We start from the raw sequence: 21,753 nt of genomic DNA on the forward strand, positions 1-21,753 counted from the left end.
TAACAGGACTCATCCCAGTGCTGGCACCGTGTCCACTAATTCACAATATACAGGTGAAACGCAAAAAATTAGAATATCGCGCAAAAGTTAATTTATTTCAGTAATGCAACTTCAAAGGTGAAACTAATATATGAGATAGACTCATTACATGCAAAGCAAGATAGTTCAAGCTGTGATTTGTCATAATTGTGATGATTATGGCTTACAGCTCAAGAAAACCCCAAATCCACAATCTCAGAAAATTAGAATATTACATGCAATCAATAAAACAAGGATTGTACATAGAACATTACTGGACCTCTGAAAAGTATAAGCATGCATATGTACTCAGTACTTGGTTTGGGCCCATTTTGCAGCAATTACTGCCTCAATGCGGCGTGGCATGGAAGCTATCAGCCTGTGGCACTGCTGAAGTGTTATGGAAGACCAGGATGCTTCAATAGCGGCCTTCAGCTCTTTTGCATTGTTCGGTCTCATGACTCTCATCTTTCTCTTGGTAATGCCCCATAGATTCTCTATGGGGTTCAGGTCAGGCGAGTTTGCTGACCAATCAAGCACAGTAATCCCACGGTCATTGAACCAGGTTTTGGTGCTTTTGGCAGTGTGGGCAGGTACAAAGTTCTGCTGGAAAATGAAGTCAGCATCCTGTAAAGCTCTAAAGGATGCATGAATTGCTCCAAAATCTCCTGGTAGACGGCTGCGTTGACCCTGGACTTAATGAAGCACAGTGGACCAACACCAGCAGATGACATGGCTCGCCAAATCAACACAGACTGTGGAAACGTCACACTGGACTTCAAGCATCTTGCAGTGTGTGCCTCTCCATTCTTCTTCCATATTGCGGGTCCTTGTTTTCCAAATAAGATGCAAAAGTTGCTCTCATCAGAAAAGAGGACTTTGGACCACTGAGCAACAGACCATGTCTGTTTTTCTTTAGCCCAGGTAAGACGCTTCTGATGTTGTTTGTTGTTCAGGAGCGGCTTGACAAGAGGAATATGACATTTGAAGCCCATGTCCAGGATCCGTCTGTGTGTGGTGGCTCTTGATGCACTGACTCCAGCCTCAGTCCACAACACTTTTGAATGGCCTTTTCCTGACAATCCTCTCTCCAGGCTGCAGTCATCCCTGCTGCTTGTGCACCTTTTTCTTCCACACTTTTCCCTTCCACATAACTTTCTATTAATGTGCTTTGATACAGCACTTTGGGAACATCCAACTTCTTTTGCAATTACCTTTTGAGGCTTTCCCTCCTTATGGAGGGTGTCAATGATGGTTTTCTGCACAACTGTCAGGGCAGCAGTCCTTCCCATGATTGTGATTCCTACTGAACCAGACTGAGAGACCATTTAAAGGCTCAGGAACCCTTTGCAGGTGTTATGGCTTAATTAGCTGATTAGAGTGGGACACTTTGAGCCGAGAATATTGCACCTTTTCACAATATTCTAATTTTCTGAGATTGTGGATTTGGGGTTTTCATGAGCTGTAAGCCATAATCATCACAATTATGACAAATCACGGCTTGAACTATCTTGCTTTGCATGTAATGAGTCTATCTCATATATTAGTTTCACCTTTTAAGTTGCATTACTGAAATAAATGAACTTTTGCACGGTATTCTAATTTTTCGAGTTTCACTTGTATAATACAATTAAGTCATTTCACACTTGCTAAAATGTTCTAGTCTACATCAAGATTTCACCAATATGTTACCCATCCAGCACCTCAGGGAAGACTCATACTGCACCTCCTAGTAAAACGAGTTGAACCTGTAGATCTTCATAGACATTGTGCCCTTTATTGGGCATGACCAGGCCCACACTGGGGCAAAAAATAAGCCCGGGCACTTTGGACTGAGCAGCCCAAAGCCCGGGGTCTCTTTACGCTGAGTCCTGTGGCAAAACGCCAGGGCCTGGTTGCAAGAGCAAACTGTGCAACCCTGGTAGCTCTGCCACTAGTGTCAGTAAGTTTTTATTTACATTTTTGCAAAAAAAAAAAAAAATAAATAAAAAAAAGTTAATTTTTTTTGTAGGAAGGAGAGGGAGGAAAAAAGAAAAAGGAAAAAAAAAAAAAGACAGGGCTGGCTGGAAGTGTGGGTGGGAGGAGGTAGGCATGTGTTTGGTAAAAAGCCAAATGGCTCTTTACCCGGATTGGTGATGCACCATGTCTGAAGGACACAGCTCACCAACAATCACCATGCTCCAAGACCTCCCAGTGTGAGAGTGGTCTCGCCTGGCTGTCATTCTACAATAGGCAGGGCGGGAACTAGTTAATATGCTTTACAAAGTGTTTTGTTCTATATCTGTTCTGTAAGTGCAAAAGAAATTGGTACTTAATCATTTTGTTCATTCAGGAATTCAGAAATAGTGTGGTTATATTGCCAGCTACAGGAGGATTGGTCACTGGCCAAAAAAAACCTGCAGACCAGCCCAGGGTATAAATGCCTTCTACTCCTAGCATGACTCAGTTTTGAAGCAAAGTACCACCAAGAGCATGATCATAAGTACAGAGGGGCAGGACCTGTGGACTCCAAGAAAAGTATCTTTCCAGTGAGTGCAAAAATCCTATTTTCTTTCTTGTCCGTTGAGGGACGCAGGAAGTCTTGAACCTTCAGGATGTTCAAAAGCAGTCCATCTAAAAGGGGTGGGCAACGTAGCAGTCTTAACCCACTGTATCCTCTACTCAACATGCCTCAGTTTTGTCAGCAACATGGCCAAAAATCACTGGGGGTTAGAGTTGTATCTGTTAATGGACTCAAATAAGGAAATGGGGATGGGATGATGCTTCCTCCAGACTGAATGGCAGAGCAAAGAATGCACTTTGCCCAACAGATGACATTAGCACTCGTTCTATCTGCCCCAACCTTTAGCACTGTAAACAGTGGGAGGACATTTGAAATGAAGTTCAAGAGAGGGTTGGCTTCTGCTACATTAGTCCCACCTGCCTTACTGAACCTTATTAAACGGAGGCCCCCGGGGCTGTGCCACAGTACTAGACCCAGAAAGTGCTCCACGGTTAACACTGTACACAAAGGTCTGCATGGTGCTGCAATGGGCCTGAAGGTATCATTCCAAGCTATTTCTGCATGTCCTGCTTGGTGGGGTCAGGCATCCAAAGTTACTACTGAGAAACTACCAATCCAGATAGCTGCTATGGGGAGTCCAATCAAAACATCATACTACTGTTTCTGCACTGAAGTCATCAAGGGAAAAAAGCAGCAGTAGTGTAGCAAGAATCATTTAACATTGCCAAGGGGAGAGAAGAGGGAAAGAAGAAGAAAAAAAGAAAAGAAAAAAACACAAAAAAAAAAAAACACAAAGCTAGCAAAAGAAGCTGAAGAAAAGGCATCCAACCACCTAGGACAGTAACACAATGTGAGGCATGCTGGGTAGAGAAGACGTTATACAGGAGCTAGTGTTCTGATTTTTCTGTTTCCAGTGTGTCCCAGCCTCCTGAAGGCAGCAGTATACCCAGACTTGACAGCGGATACTTTTCTCCTGTGTTTGTTGTCTGCACTGCACTTTTTTATAAGTTACTGTACATTGTTTTGCAGCTAGTTAGGGATGGGGTGCTGTAATCCTCATGTTATGACAAAGAGGAAGTGCTTGTAGTCCTGTCTAATGGTGACAGTGCTGCTTTTCTATAGATACAGTGAGTGTTGTCACCCTAGAACAGGTAGATGTGGGGGCTGCATTAGTTTTCTTTTATCATCCTGATGATCATCCATTTAACACACTAAGGACTGGTAGATGCAATATATCATATGTATTTTCTTGAAATATCAGATATCTGTGTAAACTTAGTCTGGTCCTCCTAAAGTCCAAAGGTCCGTGAACTGACCTTTTCTTTACTGTGGTCAGTGGGTATAGAAAATGGACTAGGGTTAGTGACCTGTGGGGGGAAAAAGGGATAGAAGACCTATCACATGTACAAAGTAGGGGGGAGTAATTTAACCCATTATTGGTGTCAGCAGGAGAAAATGTATGTTCTATGGGTTGTGTCAGGGAAAGGAAAAAGCACTCCAAGGGTCTGATAAAGCATGTGGGCTGTAGTTTTGGGACCATTGAAAGACTAAAGTAATGCTTGCTCTCTCTCAAAAAATAAATAAATAAAATTGGTCAGCTTTCAGTTACAGGAAATGTAAAATAATTAAATGAATGGTATGCAAGCACAAGTGTAACTAAGGATGTATTCACAACTGAGCAGAGAGATTTTCAGGTATTTTCATTTGACCCCGTGTGCCGCCCTGTAGCAGTATATCTGCTATAGGGTGGTTGAGAAGCAGTTAATCAGGGTAATATGATATCTCTCTCTGGAGTCTCTCTCAATATGAGAAAAAAAAGTTTGCTTGCTTTAGAAACCACAGCTTGGCATTGCATGCCATTATTAGGCTTATGATCTACCAGAACTCCCAGATCCTTCTCCACCATTGATTCCCCCAGTTTTACCCCCCCCCCAGTATGTATGATGCATGCATATTCTTAGCCCCAAAATGTTTACATTCATTTGCATCACTTTAATTGGGCAACTGTGTGGCAGTCTATTTAGGTCAGTTTGCAAGTTCGTAACAATGTAATTCCATTGCATAGCTTTGGGTCATCTGCAAACATTGAAACAGAACTTTTAATCCCATACCTTATTATTTCCCTTATTTATAAATATATTAAAGCAAGGGTCCCAACACTGACAACCCTAGACCATTTATTCAGAGTATAAATCATTAACCACTACTCTCTGAATACGATCTTTTAGTTTGTTTACTATCCATTTACAAACTGATTTTTCCAAGCCTGTGACAGTTTAGACTTTCCCCACTTTTGGTTTGGTAAACTTTTGGTTCTCCTCCAGACCCTGCACTTTGTGTCCAAGCTCCACCCCCAGCTTCTTCCTGGCAGCAGCACAATGTAAGAAGGGGGATGCAGGGTACTCTGAACCAGGGGCAGATTGACAAGTCATGGGGCCCCCAGGCAATAAGGGATCATGGGGCCCGTGTCCTTGCCCAAGCTCAAAAAAGCCTATGAAAAAAGGTACCAGGGGCATCTCATGAGGCCCCCTACTGACCCCGGGTCCTCAAGCAGTGCCCGAGTTTCCAAATGGTCAGTCCGCCTCTGCTCTGAACATCTGCTTTTAATTATAATACAGTTCTATGCCAGTTGAAAAAAAGGAGGGTTGTACACTGCTGCCATCAACCCACAAGAAACTTTATTGGAACCTGCTCAGACAAATCTATGGCAGAACCATGTTCTGCCTGAGTAGTCCCCAATAGTTTCCTGTGGGATAGCAGCAGTGTGTGACCCTCCTTTTCAGACTTGTATCATCTGCTACAAGAGTTTTGAGATTGGGGCTCAATGCCAGTCTGCACCTGCCCCTTCACTGCTTAAGTTATTACTAAAACCAGTATTTGAATGCAGAAGCAATTATTTAATATGATAAAAAGTAGATACATTTCTAGTCTTGCGGATACAACCGGCCTTGAGAGGGCAACCATAATGTTGATGCGGCCCGCAATGAATTTGATTTTGACACTCCGAGAGAGTGTATAGCACAGCAGTGATGTCAATGCTACTTATACAAGGTGATGCCTGGGTTTGTAAAAGGCATTTGGTACATTGGTACAAATTTGCAGCTATTGAGGAATACATATGAAAGTGTTTTTGTGTCTGGAGTTCAGCTTTAAGATATGAAAAAATGACTGGTTTGCAGGAAAAGTTCCAGCAATATACTCTTTCTACAGCCTGCCAAGATTTGATAGGCAAATCAGGCAGCAAACAGATAAGCAGCTATTCTTAACCACCTCCCGTCTGCCCGTTGTATATAAACGGCCAGATGTTGGCAGTGCAGGGTCGGGTGGCCGTTTATAAACAGCCTCCCCACACCCTGCTTGTGCATGTTCCCTGGGAGCGTGCAGCACCGCGATCCGGTGCCCGCTGTGTCCTCCGGACACAGTGGAACACCGATAGTCGGGTGGGACCTCTGTATGAGGTCCTGATCATGTGATCACTGATTGGCCAATCAGTGATCACATGCAGAGTAGTAAGCAAGATGTCACTTGCGACAGCATTGCTTACGTGTGAAATCTGTGAATGACGACATGGTAAAAAGCTATTCACAACGTCCTTGTACCATGTGACAAGCTGTGACCAATCACAGCTCACTCAGTAGTTCTCAATGGCTGCAAGAATCTAAAGGAAAAATGATTGCTTTTACATCCTTTACGGGTGTAAAAAAAAAAAAAAAAAAAAGCTAAAAAAATTCATATGGGTAAAGTGTTGCATGACCGCACAATTGTCATTCAAAGTGTGATAGCACTGAAAGCTGAAAATTGGCCTGGACTGGAAGTGGTTAAACAAGAGTGTCAGTATTCCTAACCAATGAGCTACAGCCACTGTACACAGGTAGGTGATGTTGGTAAGACTAACACACATCTACAGCAAGTCAGCATCTGAGAAAGTCTTTTTAATGGAAAATGTAAAACCCCTTTCAACTTCAATGTACAAAGCATGTGGAACACTTGCACTTTTAACAAATTAAAGCAAGCCAATGTTTTAAAAAAATACATCATTGAATGTATATATGTATATATTTACAGAGCATATTAAGTTTAATAGTTAGCTTCAAAAGGGTCACATAAATTTTTACCAAAATGAGACAACTTGTTTCAAATAAATTACATCTTTCTTTCTCTTAAATGTCTAATTATACATTGAGTAGGCTTCAATAAAACATTGAAGTGTCTTTTTTTTTCTGTTTTTAATACCGTGTTATATTTTTTATACTATACAAAGTTTACAGTTATTTGGCAGTAATCTTTCAGATTATGTTATGAATGCTTCCAATGCAGGCAATAGCTGGTGATCTGTGTTCTACCCTCACAGTTACTGTCTCAATGTAGTGAAAAATATCCAAATTATTTTAGCAAACTATACAAGTCACATTTACATTTGATCAACAATATAGCATAGAATGTTTTTTTGTTTGGTTTTCTTTTTTTTTCCAAAAAAATAAATACATTTAGATCTTTCAACATTTTTTTTTTAATCTTCTGACAAATGTTCAATGTACACTATGATACAGTGCGTCACTCTCTGATGCTCTACCACTCGAGTTAATGCCTGCTGAGCTGGAGCAGCTTGTAATGCACTGCAGGAGGGGCCAGGCCAGCCCTAGGAGGGGCTCGTTGGCTGTGATCGAAGGATACTGGTATGGCGTCGGTAACAAATGAATACTCGGTGCAGTATGTGTCTTGGCACTGGTATGAAGTGAGTCTCTCACTGTCCTTTCCGTTTTGTCTTCCCACAAAGGAATCACGTAGGATCCCACTTAATGAACTCAGGATTCCTCCATGTCTTCCATTTCTTCTTCATGGATCTTCAATGCCCGTACCATTTCTTTCACAGAGTGGTACAAGATGTTTTTAACCTGGAATAACATGGTAAATGTAAGGAGTTTGTACTGGATAAAACACTACATCCTAGGTGGCAATGCTGTTTATATTGTAAAGCGCTGCGCAAAGTGTTGGCGCTATATAAATCCTGTATAATAATAATATAATTTGGTAATCTAAGCTTTTTATGGAGTTTTAAGTCACAAAGCTAAATACCTACTTGAGAAGCTTCAAGATGGAAGCGGTCATTCTGAGGACTCTTAAGCTGAATATCATTTGGGATAATAAAAGGTGTCAGACACCCTGTAAGAATTCTGTCACTGCTTGCACCGGTCCATAAACTTGTACATGAATACGTGTGTCTGCACTGGACACTTTTGTCGGTACACTCACTCCTGCGCCACATCTGACTTTGCTGGGCCTGCCAACATCACATCCAAGATGGTGGTGCCTGGCAGAATTCTCGGGGCTTTTACAGGTAAATATACATAAACTCCACTAACTTGAGAGTTTGACAAAACCTGATCACTGGCTTTTTATCCATTTCAAACAGTATTCTGTATTTCTATACAAGTTTATGAAAATACTAACGCTGCTTGAAGCACCTGTCAATGTTTCAGTTATCTCAGGAACTCTCAAACTGATCTAAATGACAGACCCTTAAATTGGTCACACAAATTAAAATCCCTGTTTGTACAATTTATGTTGTAAAGACTTAAATCCATTTCCCTTTAAAGTGGAACTTTACTATCTCAATCAACAATGACTTTTTATTCCTTATGCTTTTCCATTTACTAATGCTAGCTGCATGTCATTTACTTGTTTAACCTTTTTAACATTTCTCTAGGTAATTCCAGGTTTCCAGACCTAGACAAATTATGTCCTACATTCCAGGAGTCCTCAGGCACACCCTTGAGCCTGCAAATGTGAGCTAAGAGCAGATGGATTCCAGGAAGTAAATGCTACATGAAACACCTGCCCTTATTAAACACTAACTGACCCGACTTCTTTTCATGCAGAACTCCTGACCTTGTTTCTAATCTGTATTTAGGTTTGGCTGTGAATGATCATAGGGAAATGATAATGTTCTCTTGCCAACTTCTGTACCAATAGGCAGAACACTGCGTTCGCTTCTTACCTGTAGTTTATCATCAAAATTGATTTCTTCTTTAGAAATTCTAAGCTCTTGTGTTAAATGAAATGAGTGAACAAGATGTTCTGGGGACACAAAGTCTTGAGTGACTTGGATGCAGCTGTGAAAATTTTGCACCTGTAGAAAGGAAAATACAGTATATGTAAAAGTGAGCCACCATCCAAGTCTGCTGAAAGAGTACACCACCTACATTGCACAGAATGCGGTGTACGAACACATGGGTGGTGCGGATTTGTTGGTTTATGAAGGAGTGTGGCAGAGAATATGGCGGATGCATGCAGAAACTAGTATTTGGCTTTAACCCTTTTGCTGCCATCGACCTATGTCAGTGACATTACAAGATTTACACACTCCCAGTGGCTGCAACTGCCAGGAGTGTGTGTAATATATATCTATGTATGTATGCATGTATGTATGCATATCTCCAAAACTGGTTTAGAGGCACTCACAGGTCTTGCAGAGGGGGGAGATAAAAAAAAAAAGGTAGTGTATTTATGGTCAACATTTCAATGAAGCTCAGTCCATCTTTCTCAAGACACTGCAACATACATATAAGTGAACAGACTAATAAACCCAAAGCCCCACCCACCAACAACGCCACCTAGTGATAATCTCACACAGTGCAAGAACGTGCCTCTAAACCAGTTTTGCATATATATAAATTTCTTTGAGGTAAATGCCTAGGGGCTCACCCACAGAGTGTCATGGAGATAGTTTCCATCTGACAGCCAGCAGCTGTCTTGATAGATATCTATCAATTCACACACCCTGATACCCCCACCCTTTCCTTCTCAGGTGAACCTGGGACCATGATGGTAGGTGCATAGAGGAGAGGGAGCAGAGTGGATATCTGTTCACTCTCCTCTTTCTTTTGACTTAGAAATTACATTTTACATGTCACATCCAAGTCCCCAGGTCTCTTTCATACTGGCCGGGGAAGAATCTAATGCAGTGCAAGCTGCACTGCAACTCACTGAAAGGAAAGCAAGACATCAGGGGACTTTCTGTCCCCTGTATAATGAAAAAAAAAAATAGTTTAGTTAAAAAAAAAAGAAACCCCCAAGCACTCAACTGCTGCCAAGTATGACAATTTCAGCTTCTGAAAATTCATTAGTTCATAATACTCTGTTATTCCCCCAAAGCACAGAGAACAAGCTAAGCTATTAAATCACAGCCCACATATCAGACACCTCTGCCCACCCTGTGACAGTCATGTGTGGCTGCTCTCTGCATGTGTCATTTGTCAGGGGAGTGGTTGGAGATGAGGGCTTAGCTGCTGACTTGACAATATCAAAACTGGCGTATCAGTAGCAATGCCATTTATAACCTAAATGTCGTAGAGGAAGGAGAAGTGAAAGAGCAGGAGCAGACTATGAACATACCACTGTGTTTACAATCATCTTGATAAAATGTATACATTTATCAAACTGCATTCACGTTTTAAAAGTCTTGTTTTTAAGTATAATTGTAACTATACACTTACTGGCCACTTTATTAGGTACACTTGTTCAATAGCTTGGTAACACCAATTGCTAATCAGCCAATCACATGGCAACAACTCAAATGCATTCATTTAGGCATCTAGATGTAGTGAAGTTCAAACCGTGCACCAGAGTGAGGAACAAAGGGGATTTAAGGGACTTTGAACGTGGCATGTTTGTTGGTGCAAGACGGGCTAGTGTGAGCATTTCAAAAACTGCTGATCTACTGGGATTTTCACAACCAGTTCTAGGGTTTACAGAGAATGGTCAGAAAAAGAAAAAAAAATTTAGTGAGCAGCAGCTGTGTGGACGAAAATGCCTTGATGTCAGGAGAATGAGAAGACTGGTTCGAGATGATAGAAAGGCAACTATAACTCAATTAACCAATCTTTACAACCAAAGTATGCAGAATACCATCTCTAAACACACAACATGTTGAACCTTGAAGCAGATGAGCTACAGCAGCAGAAGACCACACTGGGTGCCACTCCTGTCAGCCAAGAACAGGAAATGGAGGCTACAATTTGAACAGGCTCACCAAAATTGAACAAAAGATTGGAAAAATGTTGCCTGGTCCGAGTCTCCTATTTCAGCTGCCACATTCAGATGGTAGGGTCAGAATTTGGCGTAAACATGAAAGCATGGATCCATCCTGCCTTGTACCAACGGTTCAGGCTGGTGGTAGTGTAATGGTGTGGGGGATATTTCCTTGGCACTAGCAAGGTGTACCTAATAAAATGGCCGATGAGTGTAGATGCCTAAATGCATTGAATTGCTGCCATCTGATTGGCTGATTAGCAATTTGTGTTGCCAAGCAATTGAACAGGTGCACCTAATAAAGTTGCTGGTAAGTATGTACAAACAGGGAATTTACTACAGCTGGAGAAGCTGTGCATGGCAACCAATCAGCTTTTATCCTCAAAGCCTTACTGAATAAGTTGAAGTTAGAAGCTGATTGGTTTCTATGCACGGCTATGCCAGTCTTAGTAAATTCCCCACAGTAGGTATAGTATATAGGAAAGAAGGCACTTTCTGTAAATGTGGTGTAATTCAATATTATCTCATTACCTGATGCAGTCTCTTATCCTGTTCAGCAAGAATGCCGACTTCAGGAATGCCGCTTTGCTTCATAAAACCAAAATCCTAGAATCTACATCATAACTATGCTGGGGAACGCTTTTGTTTTAATTATTACTGAGTAGTAGAGATGAAAAGACAGCGTGCGCTGTGTGCCTTCCCAAAGGGCTGGAGTGTATTTAAGGTCCAGAAAATGCCAAGCTGCCCACCACTGTCAATCTAGCAGCTGATGGCAATGAATCCAAGTGTTGTGTAATCTGTACATGTAAAAGACAATCTTTTCACCTGATAGATAGCTCCTGCAGGCAAGATGACAGCATCACCGAGGAATTGAACAAGTGTGTGGCTCTTCACCCCATAATCCTCCAGGAGACTTTGGCGGAGTTTCTTATTTAGGTACCAGTTCTGATCTCGTATTGGGTCGTGATCAGGAAGGATTTCAAGACACTGCTCTTTTGCAGCCTGTGAAAAAATAAAAATACCTTAGACAAAAAGTAAGGCATGACTAATTGGCAGTCCATTTTTATTATACATATGTATGCTTGGTTTAAATATACATGTGATCCAATTATTCCAACTATCTGTATAGTCGCACGACTATCAACCAACTTCTATTGTGCACCAGTAAATTTGAACAGGATAGGCTGCTGTGGTAGAATAAAGACAGCCAAGTAGGTTTGACATGTGACCGATGACTGACTTTAGCTGCCTTCCTAAGCACTATAAGAGATGTAAGTCACCTAATGGTGTAAGATCAGCACGCTGTGTGGAAATTATTCAGAGTTAAGCAACACTTCCAAGGAAAGCAGAAGTTCTATGCACAAACACTGACCTACAAGTGGAAGTTCCTATTAATATCACACAATTTTATTCCAAGACTAACTTTTTTTGTCAGTGATCTTTTAATTTTTTATAAAGGATAACATCACCTTTGGGAACAAGTTACATGTTCCACCTGTTTTTAGGGCTGGTGGAAAATGTAACTTGTTCCCGCAGTCTCTCTCGAATCTCCCCGCACACACCCTATTTGAAAGAGCGTGGCCATGCGGGCTTTGCCCTCACAGCCAAGTCATTCATTCACAGAGTTCTGTGAATTAATGCCTACAAGTACTGTTAGCCTTTGCAGCTGACAGTTTGTGGTTCTGGTGAGCTTGCTCTTAGTCCATTGATTCTTCCTGGACTAAAGTAACGGTCTGCTCAAATCAGAGATATGGGCAGACAGCTACACTGACAGTCTGCAGGAGTATGACGCTTTGTTGCAAATAGTCAACAGGGTCGCAAGAAACGTGTTGAGAAATAAAGATGCAAGTTAATTGTCAAAGATTTGAGAAGAATCAAAACGTCAAGTTACCAGGAACCCATTATCCTCCAATGCTGTCATATTCCCTAACTGCACCTTACCTGGAGTGCCCTGAAGTACAAGGAGTTCAGTGGTCAGAGACATGGACAGGGTAAGGGAGGCTGAAACCTGACCACCACTGAACAACACACATAAGTTGAAATGTCAAGATTGGGCCAAGAAATATCGGACAGATTTTTCAAAGGTTTTATGGACTGATAAGAGTAACTCTTGACGGACCAGATGGATGGGCCCGTGGCTGGATCAGTAATGGGCACAGAGCTCCACTTCAATGGCAGCAAGGTGGAGGTGGGGTACTGGCATAGGCTGGTATTATTAAAGATGGACCTTTGTGGGTTGAAGATGGACTCAAAATCAACTCCAAAACCTACTGCCAGTTTTTAGAACACACTTTCTTCAAGCAGTGGTACAGGAAAAAGTATGCACCTTTCAAGAAGACCATGATATTTATGCAGGACAATACTCCAGCACATGCATCGAAGTACTCCACTGCGTAGCTAGCCAGTAAAGGCCTTAAAGATGAAATAATAATGACACGGCCCCCCTTCCTTGCTTGACCTAAATCCTATAGCGAACTTGTGGGACCTTCGTTAATGGGAAAACAGTACACTTCTCTGAACAGTTTCTGGGAGGCTGTGGTTGCTGCTTCACAAAAAGTTGATCATGACCAGACCAAGAAAGACTCCATGAATGGAAGGCTTATTATGACTGGTAATGAAAAGAAGGGTGCCTATATTGGTCACTTTTTTTTTTTAATGTCAGAAATGTTTGAGTTTATTATTTTCACTTTACCAGATGGAGAAAAAAAAAAAAGTGAAATGGGAAAATTTTAGTTTTTTCATTTAGCTGCATATTAATTCTGCAGACTAATAGTTGCCCAATAATTGTGCACACAGATATTCTAAGAAAACTGAAACCTCACCTTTTACTTTCTTAAATATTCAGGATTGAGGTTTAGTGACATTTTGGATTGATCGAGAGCGCTGTAGTTGTTCAATAATGAAATTATTCCTCAAAAATACAACTTGCCTAATTGTGCACCCAATCTAAATAAGATTTGTTCTGTTTGAAGGTCCCGTATGGTTTACCTTGTGTAGAAAGTCCCTGATTTTGTCTGCGTCTTTTGTCTCATAAATGTGCCAAAGGGATCCGGGAAGCTCGCTGGCATCCTTCAGTCTCTTCCTTATGTTTTCATCTAACTCCTCTTCCTCAAACTTCTTTAAAACGGCTATAGTAATAAAATAAACAGTTAATTCATAAATCAAGCGGCAGTACAGACCCTAGTAACCTGAACACATATTGTATATAATGTTCATTTCTAAAAGCAACAACCTACCTGACTTAGTTGCTGATGCATTGCCTCTTACTGCACCGACATACACTAGAATGTTCACCATATCTGAAACTTCAATGTGAAGATTTGTTGTGCCGATATCTTGATCCTTTGTAGCAATGACGCCTAAAATTTGCAATACATAGGGGAAAAAAAAACATGCTTGACACACAGTTCAAGTAAAGCTCTTACTTTAATAATTGTTCATGTGTTGATCTATTTCTGCTTTGAGGAGTGGAAAGACCTCAGAGAGTGCCTGTACTGGCATGTATGCATGTTAGATTTAAACCACATCTGTCTCAACAGAATACAGGATTTCAAATTATAATTGCTTATGCATGACTAGAGAAGAGCAATCCCAATTTCTCTTCCTATTATCAACCAAAAGAGGAGCCCTCATTACAGCGCAACTCTTGTCTGCTTGGCCAGCAATCTTGCATGATGTAACAAACAGCCCACTTGTTATTGCCTTACTAATGCATATTTGCTTGGATAATGAAAACCCAGAGGAAAAAGGAGGTGCTGTTGGTCTTAAGGGATAGGTTCACCTTTTAACAAAAAATAAATGCACATTTTTTTGCAGGTAAAAAAAAAAGTGCCTTATTTTTTGTATCCAGAGCTTCTAAAGCATTGCACCAGCGATCAGATGATTGCTGGTGCAAGGCAGATCTCCTGCAGACCTGTCAGCATATGTTCTTGCTGTACGGAATGTACAAGCAGATATACTGACAGGAAGAATCAATGAACTACCACGGCGCTCCACAGCGCCGTGGTAGTTGATTGAAACCTATTAACTGACAGCCGCAAAGACTGTTGGGACTTTAGTTCATTTATTCACAGAAATGTGAATGATTGACACGGCTGGATGGGAGAAGCCCCGCATGACTACATTTTTTTTTTTTAATTGGCAGATAGTGATTCTGCAATAAACAGTTACCAGTTTTTGAACTGTAGGTTTAGTTCTCCTTTAACAGTTACATTTGTGTTCTTATTTCAAAGCTTATTGAGTGCTAATCAAGTTCTCAGCACAGTACTCCTCCCAGCTATTTACCAATGGATCACTGACATACACTTAGAAAGAAGAAGCACTGTAGGGCAGAGAATACCAGTGCAAGACTGCTGAAGCCTACGGAGGAAGCCACCAGTGATGAGTACAGAAATGTAAATTCATTTTATCTTTGTGAATCTCAACATTAACTGTGGATGGGGGCAGCCTTAGGTAAAGATTCACTCAAAACTGTGATCTGTCCTGAGAAGAGGGTCAAATGAGATGCATTCCTTCTAAATATTCAAAGATATAAGATTTGCCATTTTACTGCCACAACCAATAAGAAACCCTTTGGCCACATAAATCATGCTTAATAACCAGAGCACTGAAATAAATGCATCAACTTACCATATGCACTGCACATCCTGGGGCCTAAGTCTGGGCGCACAAAGAATGCTGGCATGTGAGACGCCAAGTTGAACTTCCCTTCTGGGTTGAGGTATTCTGGGACTGGCAGCATTCTAAAGAAGTCTTCATGTCTGAAGGCAAGTTAGTTGGTTAGAAATGACACTATGATTAAGATTAGGCTCACATAAATAATACAGAACGAACAAGACGATCAGCATCATAGTTAATGTTATATAATGATGTCAGTACGTCAGAGACACACCATGTCCATATCAAGATCCTCTGACAAAACCAGAACCATGACCAGGGGAAATCCTCACTTTTTCTTTTTTTTTTTAATCTGAGGGCTGCATCACTTGTCCCAATAACTATAAGCAACACAACCTAGAGAAGTTACCTAGAAGCATATGGGCAGATTCCTCATCATCCATCCTTGTTCAGAGAAATCTACCTAGGAAGTGCAACCAACGTGTGCAAGAACCCCACATCATCCTGCAGGTGGTGCTGTGACATCTGGGTACAGGACAGTCACAACAGTTAAGTGAAATGATGTGCAGTGTTTTCATCCCATTACAGAGACATCTCATGCTGCAAAAGGTTATTTCAACTTCAATGCAAAGTTCAGTGCTACTAAATAGGTTGGCCACAGTTACAACTGATCCGATATGCTTGAGGCAAGCAATTTGCCTAAATCAAAATGCTCACAATGTTCAAATAAACACTATTTTGCAGTCAACATATGAGAAAAATATTGATTTCTGGGACTTTTCAACATGTCATAATTTATACTATGGGGGGGGGGGGGGGTTTTCTATGCAGCTGTGCATAGAAACCAATCAGCTTCTAGGTATTATTGCCAACACTTCATTGAACAAGCTGACGTTTGAAGCGGATTGGTTACTATGCACAGCTGCACCAGATTCTGAGTGCTCCAGTTTTAGTAAATATCCCCCTATGGATGGGAGCTGTGTAGGAGTTAGTCAATGTTATCTTTACATTGATTGTTAGAAACCTCTAATGTATTGTTTATCTTTTGTATCATTTGCCCCTGCGCTACAGATTTTAGCTCACATGAGCAAGGTCCTCCTTGTCTTGAATTTACTGTATTTTGCAAAGTGCTGCCAAACTGTTGAAGTTATATAAATTCTGATAATATAACAGTATGTATAGTATGATAATAAGGATTGCTTCTGGTGTTCAAATTAGCTGAAATAAAGAAAAACGCCCAGTATTTCCTGGTATTCTGAAGCACGTGATATCATTCATGTCTGGCTATTCAGTTGTCCAGCACGAGAGTCTGGAGCTCTATGCATGATCCAAATCACTACTTGTAGTTTATTACACAAAGTAGTTTGGTTGCTGGTGGAGGAAGCAAATTAAAATAATGTAACACTGGATTTTTCTTTTATGTCCATGCATTTAGCCGATGTTGTAAGATACAGCAAAATGAATGACAATGCATCTGCTGGAAACAAGCCTTAAAGCTGGGTACACACAATTATTTCCATTCAACCAGTAGGTTGCCTGAAAAAAAAAAAAAAAAGGAAAAAAAAAAAAAAAAAAAACACAAAAAACTGACAGATCCTCAAATAAACACAAGTGATGTTGAGGCAGGGATCTTTCCTGCTGAAAAGTATTCACACAAGGGGACTCCCCATCCCCTGCAGCCATTAGTTTTCCAGTATGACTGACAGGCAGCTGTACACAGACCGAACATCTTTCAGTTCCTAGTCAACCACCTGATTTTGGGCCCGTGTGTACTGGGCTTTAGGTGACCAGCTCATCTACATATTGGCTGTCCTCCTGACTTCACACAGAAATTGGCTCACCCAAGCTTCAACTCAACTGAAGAGTAGTGTGTACAGCAAAGCTTTCAACAATTTGGAAGCAACAAGTGTAACTGCTGCCTATAGACATACACACACACATACACGGTACCATCTGGCATCTGTTCGTAACAAATGTATTGTTCTTATTGCTGTATCCGGTTCCCCTGCACTCATTTATGTTATAAAGGGATCTTTCAGATAGGTGATATGCAGTTGTGATACCATGTTAACCTGAGTGTACCCTTGCTGAAGGTGTGCATAAATAACGTCAGATTTAACCATTTCTAACAGCACAGCTACCTACAAGGTGAGAGGATCTTTTTAAATGACAAAACATTTACCCTGAAAAAAATTTGTCAAGCGCAAGAATAGAATAAAAAAAATAAATAAATAAATAAAAACAAAAACAAAAAAAAACATCTGCCTGTTACCTTGCTGGCATCATGTTCCTAAAGTCATCTCCTGAAGGCTGGTCTTTCATCTTCAGAAGAATCGTTTCTCCATTTTTCAGTTTTTGACGTTCTGTTTTTGGGAAGACACAAAGTAACAGTTAAGAAGGGATACAGTTGTAACAGAAAAAGAGTTTTGCTACATAATGTCACTTACTGGATACATCCTCAAAGCCGTCCCAGAACTCTGTGACATTTCCACTAGACACAATGCCCTCCTTGCAGTTCAGAAGGTCCCCTTGATGGTCCCCAAAGTCATGGCATATTACTTCTGACTTCCAGAAGCCTGCATTCATTCTCTTTTGGTTCCCAGAAACCAGAACAGTCTACAAATAAATGCAAGCAGAGGTTTACATGGTTAACAATTTAAAGGAAAACTATAACAGTTTTTGAAGCAATTTTATTTTTTAGTAAAACAGATCGTCCAGTTGCGGTTATCTGATTTTCTAGCAGTGCAATCACCAAACTTACTGAAGAACTGCTGGAAGAGGATAGAGTATGGACAAGATAACTGAGTGATGGCTGTGTGCAGCCTGAACTGGAGGGGACCTAAGGGACGCTTCCACTTTATTCTCACTACAAATCTCTGGGGTGATCATACCATAGCAATGAAAAGAGAGGGGTCTGACACAGCCACCGTATGGTATTATTAAACAGAATCTCATCATGCATAGCCCAAAAACAACAAACCACTGTGGCACAGTTTGTACAGCATTAGGCACAAGCTAACAATTTGTTTCTTAATATGCGGATGTATAACGGAATACAGATTTTCTTCAAAGACCATGTCAGATAAGCAATCTAGCATGCAGTGGTTTTTGATTAGCAAAACACTTTATGTGCTATAGCTGGAGATGAACACAAAGTGGTCAACTGGTGGCAACTGCCATCACAAGGGTTCGGGGAAGAGCTATCAGTTCACATAACACCACAAGCTGCCTTTCTAAAATCACTCCTCTACCCTCATTAGGCAGGAAGACAGATCTCCATTCATTTCAGTGAGAGTATTCAACTTGGTAGGAGTTAAGCTAGCCAAACATGATACTACCTGCCTGGAGTTTGCATGTGCTCCACATGCCTGTGTGGGTTTCCTCTGGGTCCTCCGGTTTCCTCCTGAACCCAAAGACATGCTGGTACATTGGCTCCTGTCTACACTGACCCTAGTATGTGTATGTATGAATGTGAGTTGGGGACCTTACTTTGCAAGCTCCATGATGGAAGGGACTGAAGAGAATGTAGAAAATGTATATGTAAAGCACTGTGTAAAAATTGATGGAGCTATACAAGTACCTGTAATAAAAAATACATTCAGCCAGTTGAGCAGGGACCGGCCATATTTCAATCCACCGATCAACGTCTGTGCAACCACCATGTTGGATAAAAGCTGTTCGATCAGCGCCACAGACAATAGGCTGCAGTGCTGATCTGTGTGTTCTGATAGCACGGAAGTCTCCCCGCTGTCAGGACTTGGGGAAGGTTTTTTTTGTTTAATCCAACCTGCTGGTTGAATGAAAGAAATGAGCCATGTATGGGCAGCTTTAGACAGCTGTGTCACGTCGCTTGTCTGACATCGACCTATGGTGGAGCATACAATTAATAAGAGTTCCTCTTCTGTAAGGAAACCTGTAAAGCTACAACATTTGTAACATCAGTGATGACCTGGATTAAATCCTTCGTTCACTGTAATCATTAGCTTGCTCTTTTTATTTTGCATGCCATGTCCTTCATCATAGTATTAATATCTATTCAAACACATCTGTGATGTTGCCTGGCAACCACCGAGGTGTGAGGATGTAAACAGATGGCTTGAAACGTCTCCCTGTAGCAATCTGATTATGTGATGATGAACCAAGTGCACTGAGACAGAAATATGCAAATACCCCGCACAGTCACGGAGAGCTGGATCACGTCAGCCTCCCAACATCAACTTTAAGAGGAGAAAAAACACACAATACCATCATTTGGCCCTCACCTTCACCAATGTCCACACTATAAAACACAGCACCTTCTCAATGACAATCTAACACATGGAACCCCCCAGCACCTTCTGAAACACAGAGAACAACAGTTGTGTCCATCTCTAGTCAGTGTGTGGTGTTCAGTGAGATGCCTGGAGTGCCGCATGATCATGTGATAACACTGGCACAGCTCTGGGCAGTCCTGGCAGTGAGGGTGGATTAGTCGGCAAATCAGGCAGCCAACACAAGCCATAAGCTGGCCATACATTATACAATTTTCTCAACAATTTTGCTTTAGATTTACCAAAAACCATAGAACATAAGGTCAAACCTAAACAACACTTTCAATTGTATCCAATTAGTCAGGCCCTTGAACAACATAGCTGAAGGTAAATCTAAAGGAAATTGGGCAGAAAACTGTACAAAAATTGTATAGTGTATGGCCAGCCATACAGATACACATTGTGTTCCCAGTCTCTATTCAAATTATAGCACCATAAAGAAAAAATCCCCTCAAGGAAACTGATGTAGGTACTATGCACCCCCCAAGTGCCTTGTGCGACTCCTAATTCTTCAGACATGCTTGCATACCTGGCCCATACACAATTCAAAGGATCCAACGTTAGCCATATAAGTTGGGATCAGATTGTCTGGAACCAGATATATATCCCAAGGGTTCTCTAACAGAAGCATCCAACATGGCGCCATTACTAGTTATTAAACAGTACTTTCATTGTTAACCTTCAATACAAACAGGCTAACAATGCAGACCTTGTGTCCAGACCTACAGGACATGAATGGAGCAATTATCAAACAATTCTCCATATCATGAAACAATACATGTATGATGGCCTTAGTTCTGCAATGAATGGCAGCCCCCATTACTCTCACATTAAACTTTCCCTATAAAAAAAATAGGATTGACAGATCCCAGTGCCTACACCTCAAACCATTCAGTAATGGTAGCTGTAATGCCAACCTGTCAGGATAAAGATCTGGAAGCTAAGCATCATTATCTTGTATGGCTCCCTTGCTCTCCCACCCCTGCAGAGAAAAGGGCAGTACACGGTCAATAAGTGGGAACAGTGAAAATATACCCCCTTTTATTAGTCCTCTAATAAAAGGCGTATCATCAAAGTAAATGAAGCAGAAAACATGCAGCTATAGCAAAGTCCTAAAAGCATACAATGGTTTTCAGATCCAAGGCGATCTAATCCACCATACAAGCACACCACAAAGGTCTGCTTTCTATTTTGTAACTTTTGTTAGTGCCCCGTGAACTCCTGGCCATTATCCTTCCTTCATCTTTAAAACAGTAACAGCAGTTTTCCATAACACAAGAGGACTTGCATGATTTAGAAGCTCTGCACCCCACTTGTAAGCACGCACTAAATTGATAACAGTAGCTGAAATGGAAAGTACTTTTACTTTGAAAAGCTGAGTTCAGCAAATTTCAGGACAAAAAAAAAGAAAAATCGCTCAGCAGCACTTTCCTACAAATGTCAAGTTTATTTAAGAGATGATTTAGAAGAGATGTTGCTCTTTTTTTAAAGCTAGAGAACCCGTTTTGTGATGAATGCATTCCTTTCCCAGATCTTCTTCATTAGAGCCGCTCACTGTCCCCTGGGAGACAGAAAAGTCAAGTCTTGCATGCTGTGATGGGGAAGAAAGGCTTTCCTTTAAAGGGTTGTAGAACTGAGAATGCAAGCAAGTCTACACCTATTAAGTGCATAGAATCCTAAGGCATTGCTCCCTAGACATGTCCCACCAACCATTCCATAGTTTACCCTGCTGAGATACTCCTGCCTTAAAGTGGTTATGAAGGCTGAAGGTTTTTTTTACCTTTGTGCATTCTATGCATGCAGTTAAAAAGCCTTCTGCTAGTAGCACCCCCTGCAGCCCCCCTAATACTCACCTGAGCACCCTCTTGATGCAGCGCTGTGCCCAAGAACCTCGGCTGTCACGGGTCTCTCATTGGCTGAGACACAGCAGAGGGAGCCGCTGGCTCCCACTGCTGTCAATCACAGACAGTGAGCCAATGAGGAGGAAGCAGGGATGTCTCTTAAGAACGCTTAAAACAGGGCTTGGATGTGAGCATGCACCAGTGCCCCAACAGAAAGCAGCTTGCTATTGGGGGCACTGGTCAAGGAAGAGGAGTCAGAAGAATTGGAAGGGCACCTTAACAGAGGAGGATCTGGGCTGCAGTATGACATGTTTGTGTTTTTTAGGTTTTGGGTTTTTTTTAACAAAGAATAAAAAAAAAACAAAAAACCAAAACACCCAAGAAAACATTTAATCGCTTTACAGTGGATAGAAAAGCAAAACACAAATTTATC

The 21,753-nt window shown here is 41.2% G+C and overlaps 1 protein-coding gene across 2 annotated transcripts in view; it reads right to left on the reverse strand.

Moving 5' to 3' along the window:
• Window positions 1-6,432: 6,432 nt before the first annotated feature.
• Window positions 6,433-21,753, reverse strand: part of JMJD1C (jumonji domain containing 1C) — a 362,032-nt gene continuing 346,711 nt past the window's right edge. For both annotated transcript variants that reach the window (XM_089683212.1, XM_089683213.1), the window contains 8 exons: window positions 17,617-17,785; window positions 17,442-17,532; window positions 15,182-15,312; window positions 13,789-13,911; window positions 13,541-13,680; window positions 11,378-11,554; window positions 8,520-8,651; window positions 6,433-7,416 (listed from right to left, as the gene is read on the reverse strand). In XM_089683212.1, coding sequence (XP_089539338.1) covers window positions 7,327-7,416; window positions 8,520-8,651; window positions 11,378-11,554; window positions 13,541-13,680; window positions 13,789-13,911; window positions 15,182-15,312; window positions 17,442-17,532; window positions 17,617-17,785 — 1,053 coding nt within the window. In that variant the 3' untranslated portion in view covers window positions 6,433-7,326. The remainder of the gene's footprint in view (window positions 7,417-8,519; window positions 8,652-11,377; window positions 11,555-13,540; window positions 13,681-13,788; window positions 13,912-15,181; window positions 15,313-17,441; window positions 17,533-17,616; window positions 17,786-21,753) is intronic.

Source organism: Staurois parvus, unplaced genomic scaffold, assembly GCF_062004578.1.
Source record: "Staurois parvus isolate SC_StPar_1 unplaced genomic scaffold, SC_StPar_1.0 ptg000303l, whole genome shotgun sequence".
In the NCBI taxonomy this organism is placed as follows: domain Eukaryota; kingdom Metazoa; phylum Chordata; class Amphibia; order Anura; family Ranidae; genus Staurois; species Staurois parvus.